Consider the following 10145-nt stretch of genomic DNA (forward strand, 5'->3'; position numbering starts at 1 on the left):
TAAAATTATTTTTCTAAAATTAAAGTAATACTTATAACAAATATATTATTTATTTTATTCTTAGATAAGATAGTATTACATTAGTTTTTATGTAATAAAGAATAATCCACAATCCTCCCACGGTGATTAATTATTCTTTCAATTATAAATTATACTAAAGAGGCGATTCTTAAATTTGAAAATCTGATTTTAATCGAAAATAAATTACAACAGGGATTGATGTAAATCACTGCCTGGTCCGATACTTTTTAAAGATAATTTCGGTTCAGGTCTAATATTTTTTTTAAAAAATTCGGGCTAAGTAAGATATTATTAAATTTTAAAATTGATATATTTTTTATATTCTTGCAAGAAACAAGGCGTTAATAATTTTTTTATTTGTAGAATAATTTTTTTTTACAATAAAAAAAAATAATTAAATTTTTCTATATTTAAATAAAATTCGGACATGGGTCAACAAATAATTTATATTTTTATTTTCATATCAGACTTTTCGTAAAAAAAAAATTTGGGGCAAGTCGGGAGAAAGATTAGGCTTGGTGCAGATCACTATTAAATAATATATATGTACCTATCTTGCATATTATAAAGAATTTATACTGAGAAAAATTTTAAATATTTTTAATTTATATTTATAGATTGTTTTATATAAAATTTTAAAAAATAACAGAAAGATATATAGAAACATTGTCTAAAATTTTTAGAACAATACAAATGCTGGAATTTGTTTCTGGCAAAATTAGGTCTATTTTCGCATTATAAATGGCCTTGAGTAAATGGTTATGAGAATCCTAATCACCATGGGAGGATTTTTTACATATCGATAAATAATTGAGAATAAAATTAAAAGAAAAGAATATATTAAGAAAAAGTATAGTTTTAAATAAGCGTTTCTTTAAAATTATATTTATACATTTTATGATTAGATTTATTTAGTAATTTAAATTAAATATTTATACTTATTGTGACAATTTATTCTATACATAAAAAGTTATACTAAATGCACTTTAATTTAATTTTTATTATAGTGATGCAGTAACTTTTGTAGTAATTTTGTTGCATGTTTAACCTTACTGCGTCTAAAACGGCAGAATATTCGTTGAAGGTAAACCTTCCTCAATAACCATAGCACCCTAAAAATGTTTCACCACCTTCGGCGGCAATACTCTAACATTATTAATTACTTAATTATGTAATCCCTTCATATATTTTTAACTTAAATACACCAAACCATCAAAAAATTGTGAGTATAACAGAATAAACTTTTAATAAAATAAGAATAGTATTATAAAAATAATAATATACCCTTTTCTACTTCTAAATTAAAAAATAATATAAATATATATGATGGTAAATAAAAATAAATAATATATATCAAATTATATTTGCTTATGAGCCTCACCCACTTCCATTTCCCTATCTATGGATATGATGAAGTTATTAAGAGAGACTTAGGGGGTTAAAAAAAATACCGTTAACTTAAATTATATGAATTTTTGATATATAAAGGCGTATGAGTTAGAGATCTGCGTACCCGGCCAAAACCGGTCTAACATTTTTTAAGAAAATTCGGGTCGGGCCTTATAAATTTTTTAAAATATATCTAAATTTATCAATTTAATGTTGAATTTTTTATGTAAAATAAAAATATGTGATATATTTATAGAAAGTAGACGTCAAATAACTATATCGTTTATTTTGAGTAATTATAAAAATTAATTCCTATATTTAAATAAATTCGGGCCGGACCGGGCAAAACTTTATAAAATAAATTTCGGGCCGGGCCGGGCTTTAAAAATTAGGCCCGATGCAGATCAATATGAGCAACTCTCTGTAAAAACTTTAAAAGAATTATATTATTATGCCATATGGTGAAAATGCAGAAATAAGTATTTTGAGAAATAGTGTCTTTTTAATGATAATAATTATGAATTGAGGGAAGAGCTAACATATTTAATTTGAGGTTGATAAAGTTCAGGAGTACCAATTAGAATCCCCTTATGTTAGAAAGAATATCGGAAAATTGACGATGGTATTTCAGGCAAAATAAGGGTGATCGATAAATATGACAAATTTATAAAGCTGAAGAAGCAAGGCTGTGAACCAGAACTCTTTAACCTTTAATATTTTAGTAAACTAACCCTTTTTTAAAAAAAAATTTAGGGTTCAGGGTAGTAACAATACCTCTTTTGAAATATTAAATTTTTTTATAAAACTATATTATAAATAAATATAAAAGACATGCAAATTATTTTAAAACATATATAATATAATTTTTTCTATTTACTATATAAAAATATTTTTTGGTGAAAAATAATTTTCCACGGAATCTTTTTTTATTATATTTTAGAATACTATCATTTCATTAAAATTTTACCAACATATTTTTTTAATTATTTTTTAAAAATTATATATAATAGTATAGAATTAACGTTAAAGGTATGATTTTTTGTATAATTATTTTATATTAAAGTATTCACCTATATTCAAAAATAATATTTTATGGATAGAGGTGGTACATTTTTTAAAGGGTTAATTATTAAATAGTCATGGAAAAAAAATGTGTAAAAGGGCATGGTGAGAACTTTTGCATCTCTTAGGAAAAAGAAAACCTGGATATAACCTCTGGAGAAATAACGGAATTCAAATGAATGGAGAATGATAATCCGGTGAATGAGATAATAAATGGAAGAAGACTTAAGTATTATAGCAATATTCTGCAATTAATTTAGTTTAATAAATAGTACGATATAAATTCTCACCGTCATATTTTTGAGGTTCTGCGTCTCCTGTAAAATATAAATATTAATAAATTTAGGAGTTTCCATGAAAAAGACGTTTTTATTAAAAAATTATCATAAGCGTGGCATTATATTGTCCATATAAAGTTTATTACTACTTACTCCAATATCGATCTTTTTGGTCTTTAGCATAAATGTAAATAATTTAATTATATTCTTTAAATTAAAACCAATTACTAAATGTAAATTATTACTATTTAATAGATAATTGTTAATGATCTCATTTTTTAATTTTTTGATTTACTTATTTTAAGATATATGATTTTTTTTAGTTATTCCCTTATTTTAATTTTATATTCTAAATTATTTTCATATAAAATTATAGATTATAATTGATTATAGCGAAAAAATTTAAAAATAATACAATATATTATTTTTCATAAAATTTTTAGTTTTTAAATTTTTATCTGACTTTAAACAATATTCATTTTTTAAAAATTTATGTAAGATGTGCTAAATATTTATTCAAAATAAGCTTCCCTAGACTAAACAAATGTTATATGGGAGTGCTTTTTGTAAGTGAGACATTAAATTTAATAAACAGCAACTTTAAAATTTCGAAAATCAATGAATATTTTATATTTATTTTAATAATTAATTTGAAGTAACTAGTTAAGTTTTGTCGCTTTTCAAAAATAACCCATTACAGTTGTTTTTTTTTCAAAATCTATACCTAAAACAACACTATTAAAAATATATTTAAGAATCTATCATTACCTTATCTTGTTAAATTGAATTATTTGATAAGATTAATTTTATTTTAATGGATTATGACATGTGATTTGGGAAGGTTAGCATTGATTTTTAAGAGGTTCGTGTATATAAAATTAGTAGCTTTTATGTATTTTACTGTCGATATAAATGACATCGGATGGCCAGGTAACTTGAAAAAGTTAAATAAATGAAATAGTACAAAAAAAATGTGTTTTGTTATAATATTTATGATGAATGAATATAATTCTTGGATATTTAAGAAAGTAAATAATATTCTCAATGGCATCAGGTATATTCACGCGAGGATTCAGACTCTCTCAATTTTCATTTTAGGAGGAAGGTTTTAAAAATCTAATTTTCTACAGAAGTTGTATTTCAGATGGTATAGAGTATATTTACCCTGTAAATTTTTAGATAATTGGGTAGTGAACTTTTGAACTACATACTCTTATTTTTACATTAATTTTATAAATAAAGGGATTTTTATATAAAAAAAAATACAGAAAAATTAATGTAGGAATTGTCTAAAATTTATATGGCTGATATCAATTTCTGTGAAAACTTACTTGAAACTGAGATATTCTAAATCCTAGCGTGAGGTATCTGAATACGTCGTTTTTCTAAGAGAAAAAAAATATGGAATCTTAAATTAACTATGAATATCATGGTAATTGCTCCGATAGATACATATACAATTTAAATAAAGTTTTAACAAGTATTCCTCAATTATTAATAATAAAATATCTTATAAATTACTTGAAATTCTACCTGAAATACATTAGATACATAAAATGATATATTATTATTTATCATCTTTGTTCTCTGTAAAAAAAATTAAATAAATTTAAAACTTTTGACGTTTCAAAAATAATCGCATGAATTCTAATGAAAGGAAAGAGTGTAAGGATCATATATACTTTTATAATTTTATGCTATTCTTTAAAATTAAAAATAAAATAGGCCAATATATACAAAATTTATTTGGTAATTTAAATTATCAGAATGAGGCAAATAAGGGATGTTTTGTATTATTTTTTTACGAACGTATAATAATATAATTTAAATGACATTTTAACAGGTATTTTCCTAAATTATTAGTAGTAAAGTATTTTATATATTATATTATTAAATCGCTATAATATTCACTTAGAGGTGTTTCAAAGAATCCATCTCCTGAAAAACATTTAATACATTAAAGTTTATATACTATTATTGAAAATAATTGATTCTCTGTAAATATTAAATAAATTAAAACTTATGGCGTTTTACAAATAATTGAATGAATGTAATATGAAAATAAAATTGCTAAATATTTAAATAAAGAATGAAATTAAGTTGTATAAAAAAAATTAAAATAGTGGGAAGAGGGTATGGAGAATAAAGAGAAAATAAAGAAAGGAAAGGGAGGAAGGTAAAGAAGCAATTTTATATGTAAGAATTCTGCCTTGTATTATATGCTTTGGCCAATTTTTTAGGCTTAAAGCTTGAAAAATAGTCTAATGTATGATTCATTTCGGATATTAGTTAAAATAGAAATCAAAATTAATATTAGGTAATAAAGAATTACGACAATGAATCTTATCCAAAGCTACTGAAAAATTAATTCGTCTTTCTCATGAAAACCCCTAGTTCTTGATTTCTTATAGAAATTAAAGAATATAGTTATAATTAAGAGAGGCGAAGAACAAGATCATATAGCTAAGTTAAATAGGGATCGTGGTTGAATTATTATATTTTAATTTAGAAGTCAAAAATCACTGGTAAATATAAGGTAGCAACGATAAAGTCATATAAAGAAATGTGGTTGCAATGGGTTGGCAACATCAGAGTTGTTAAACGCTATTTTTAAAAGTAGCGCGCTACCGCTTTCGCTATTTGTCAAAAAAAGTAGCGCGCTATTAGATACTTTTAAGCTACTTTTTATAAAAAAAAATTTAGAAACAAATGAAACAATTTTTTTTTATTTTTTTTTGCTTATAATGTAAATGTATAATAAATAATATATAAAAATCAACATTTATAAATATAAAAATATAGTTAGTTTAGATTATAAAAAAATAAGCAATATAAATAAATATTTGATATGGAAATGAATCATTATTAATTAGAATTACTTCTGTATACTCTTTTATAAAAGTATGCTCTTCATCGTTAATATATTCAATTTTAACAAGATCACAGAGATAATTAATCTCTAATCTTCTTTCCTCCAGAAAAAAAGCGATTAGTTTTATTGCTTGGTATACAGAATTCCATCTTGTACGATTAGGGGTTAATAAATACCTCCCTAATTTTTTTTTAAACATGTTAGAACTTTTAGGAGATTTGTTCTGCTTATTCCATAAAGTTTGACATAAAATGTCGATCTTGACACCCTTTTAAAATCTTCATCATTTAAAGCTCCTTCAGCATCTACTGTTGCTATCAAATTTAAATTATGACAGGAGCATCTCTGATGGCTGGGTAACATTGTGGAGTTAGTTGAAGATCCTATAGAATATTGATTAAATTAACATGTATTATAAAATAATTTAAACCTTCTTCTAAGATCTCATTAATATCATTGGCATCAACACCTATTTCCTCCTCTTCCAATGCATGTTGACTATCATTCTGTATCTCATCTTCAGCATTATCCTCACCAAATATTCTATATTCATATTAAATAGGACAAATTAAATTATTCATCCAGTTTTAATAGAAATGTCTAGTAATATTTATCAAAAATGGTGTGGAAAAATCATTTCTTAGTATTCTAAATTTTGAACCTCAAGAATTATAATGTAACTAAGCAAAAATATTTTATCAAATGAATACATTGAATGAATTCCCTGTACTGTATATAAATTGATGGCAATTAATCAATAAGAAATAAATATAGTAAAAATCTAATCATCCATGAAATATTCAATAACCATATCTTATTAAATGTTAGATTAGCTCAATGACACTGTACAATAAAAATTAATGAAATAATCCACCTCTGTTTTATATTTTATTAGTTAATTTCACTAATTTTATTTATAATTTGATATAAATTATGATAATCATAATATTACTTAAATATGTGTGTATTTAGTTAATAAAAATTCTATAAATAATGTGAAATATTAAAATACTAAATATTTTATAGATTAAATAATAACCATTCCATTCTGATTAATTTACTGCCCAAAAAATCATAACTTAAAATAAATATTATAAATAAATTTGTGATATAACCTAAATGCCTTCAGGTAGTTAGACCCATTATCAGTAACCATCTTGCAAACTTTATTATGAATCCTAAAAGACTTGTGGATGTCAATAATTTTATTTGCAAGTACGTCATATGTCTGGCATCCTATAATCCTTTTAAGGGCTAAGGCTACAGATCTTCTTTTTAAAGTCCTAGGGTCTAACCAATGGCCTGTGATTCCCAAATAAGTTCTAAAAATATTTAATCATATCAATTTATAAATATAAATAAGTTTTTACCTTCTGTTATGTGTCCAAATATCTGCCGTGGTACATACATAAGATATATCTGATAACTCTACTATTAGAGCATCTTTCATCACTTTTGTAAGCTATTTTATTCATAAGTGTCTGGCGACATAAAACTGTTGTCATCATAGTAAATGATGGATTATCAACCAAGGACAATGGCTGAACTGTGTCAATAATAAAATCAACAATTACTCAGCCAATTTTTGTGAAATATTGGCATGTTTATTATCAGTTAATTTGGTTTGGATAGTATTTGTCTTTTTGAATGAAGATTCTCCTATACCAAAATTTTTTATATGTTTCTCTATTTCCTTATAGCAATTGGCGTGAACAGTCTAATAAAATAAATAATATTATAATGTAAAAATAACAATTTACCTTTAGGTGTTTCTTCAGGTTATAGCTACTCAATTGATTTGATGATATATTTTTTTTTACATTTTAAGCACAGGAATTTGAATCCAGATTTTGTTTTAATATTTATTTTAAAAAATTTTTCAAATCTAGGGAATGGGAAATCATTATTAGAGTTATTAAGTACATTTTCTTCCATTGAATCTTCCATGTCCGAATCACTTTCAAGGATTTGGATATCCATGGGCGATGCCATTTTAGATTATTAACACAGATTGAAAATATAAATTAAAAATTGAAAATATATTTAAATTTCAAAATTAAATAATAAATTATAAAAATTATAATTAATTATGATATTATATTTAAATTTTCATGTTTATATTTACATTCATTATATTTTTTAAAAGTAGCGAAGTAGCGCGCTACTTAGCTACTTTAAAAAAAAGTAGCGCGCTAAAAAAATTAAATAATTTAAAAAAAAGTAGCGGCTATTAGCTATAGCTACCAAAATAGATAGCGCCCTAAGTAGCGCGCTACTTTAACAACTCTGGGCAACATGACCTATATTTATAAAGTTTAATCGTAGATTGTGATTTTAAAAGGACATTTTTGATTTAATAGTCAAATCTGCTACACAGAAAATCACAGCTGAATTAAAAATATGCACCTTTAGGATGTTTTAAATTTTCTATGGGCATAAAGTTATTAAAATAATACCAAAATAGACCCAATACCCCTAAAAAACTTAAAAAAGAGACTTGTATTATTTCTCACCAATAGGGATCTGAACTATGTGAGGACAACAGAATTACTATTATTAAGAAATAGTTGAGTTCGAAATTTCTTACTTGGTAAAGTAGAAATGATCTAATATCTCTCTGAGCTAAGTGTTTGGATCCTAAGAAAGTTTAAAAGGTATTGTATTACAAAAGTCTGTAAGATTGATGAGAATCTTAAAGTGAATAAAGATTATTAAAAAATTTTGTTTTGATTGAAAACTAAATTGAATCCAACCAAAAAATTCTTGAATACATGGATTATGAATTTTTTTAAAAAGACAATATAATATAGGTATAAAATTTTATAAAATAACTTCTTTTTATTTGAAATTTAGGAAATTTTTATATTGATTACTTAACAAAATTATTGAAACTTTATTACCAAATAAAATAATTTTAATTAAGTTCAAAAAAGTTACCATAATATTCTAAATAAAATAATAAATTGAATTAATATATGTATATTGATTTTATATAATAATATGTATATATGTTAGCTTTAATATGTTTTTTCAGTCAATGTGTTAATTATTTTTCAACGCTCCAAAATTTAGAATGAATACTAAATGTTTTGGACAAAATCAATTAAATAAAAAAAAAATAAAGGAAATATAACTAAAATTAAAGCATTTATGAAAATGTAAATAAAAATATTGTTGATACTTCCATTTCTGAGAAAAGATTGCAATTAGACATTTGTGCATCCTTAATTAATAAATATCTTGAATTCTCATTAAATTTGCAATTTAATTATATGTTATATCGATTTATAATATTTACTTAGAAAAATTTATTTTTTTATTAATTAAAAATTTTTTTGTAAAATTTCTAAAAAAATATATAAATTTATATATTTCGTAATCACAATCAAATTTGATATAATATTATAGTTATAAAAAATTTATTCTTAAAAATATTTTTGTAAAGTTTTAGAAAAAAAAAATTAAAAAAAATTTTTTTTTTTTTAAATATTTCTTTTTCTAATTTAATGAGGATTCTTAATATGAAAATATATCTAATTTTATTTATTAATTAAAGATGTTCAATTATCTAATTGATTTTTGATAAAAAACTGGAAGTTTTTATAAACACAAATATTTTTATTATAACTATTCCAACATGTGCTGAAAACCTTGTTATAAAAGTTTTGTTAAACTCAATATAATTTATACTAGTTTTTTCATAGATTTTGTAGGAAATATAGCGGGGAATGCGAGAGCTTATATTTATATTTATATCACTATGAATAATTATTATGATATATTATATAATAAAATTAAGACTTTTTATATATGAAAAAAGCTTGTCAATTTTGATCATATATAATATATCGTATTAAAGAAAGTAGTTTTATATCAATTACTATATTTTATAAATAAATAATATACTATATAGATTTTTTATATAAATTTTAAGATTCAAAAATTTAAGGCATGTTTGAATTTTACATGGTATATTTTTCTAAATATGCTGAAAATTTATTTCCTTAAGATAAAAATAAAACATACGAGGTCGAAAAATATAAAGATCCAGCGTGAGCCTGTTTGGAAAACTTTGAAGTTGGTAAAACATTAATAAAACAATTCTAATCGGAGATTTATCAAATTTTATATTTATAAATGCCTTAATAAAGAAAATAAATGAAAATGATAAAAAATTACACACCCAGGGCTAACACTAGCCCCGGTTTAACATATTTCTCATTATATGACTTATCTAATAAAAAAACTAAATTATATAAGTGATTTATAATTATTGCAGAAATTCTAAATAATTATTCTTTATTTCAAAAAATAGATTCAAAGAAGTTGTTTTAGTAAGGTCATCCATCAAGAACTAAATATAAATATAAACGAGTATCATAGTTAATTAAGAACAATTTTCAAGTTATGACACAACTCATAGTTCGAAATAACATAAAAAAAACTTACGTTTCTCTCCGGTATTATAATCTATATGAATATAAAATATTTTAAAGACTCCTTATATTTAAATATTATAAAGA

General features: G+C 22.9%; 1 protein-coding gene across 1 annotated transcript; it reads right to left on the bottom strand.

Moving 5' to 3' along the window:
• Nucleotides 1–2855: 2855 nt before the first annotated feature.
• On the bottom strand, nucleotides 2856–7614 carry LOC135926671 (uncharacterized). Its single transcript, XM_065462599.1, has 6 exons — nucleotides 7454–7614; nucleotides 6738–6944; nucleotides 6053–6165; nucleotides 5830–6005; nucleotides 4082–4135; nucleotides 2856–2924 (listed from the first exon to the last, which is right to left on the bottom strand). Exons 1-6 carry the CDS (start codon nucleotides 7612–7614, stop codon nucleotides 2856–2858), a joined length of 780 nt encoding a protein of 259 aa, XP_065318671.1.
• Between the last annotated feature and the right edge of the window lie 2531 nt (nucleotides 7615–10145).

This window comes from Gordionus sp. m RMFG-2023, chromosome 3 (genome assembly GCF_954871325.1).
Source record: "Gordionus sp. m RMFG-2023 chromosome 3, tfGorSpeb1-WG-v2, whole genome shotgun sequence".
Lineage (NCBI taxonomy): Eukaryota > Metazoa > Nematomorpha > Gordioida > Chordodea > Parachordodidae > Gordionus > Gordionus sp. m RMFG-2023.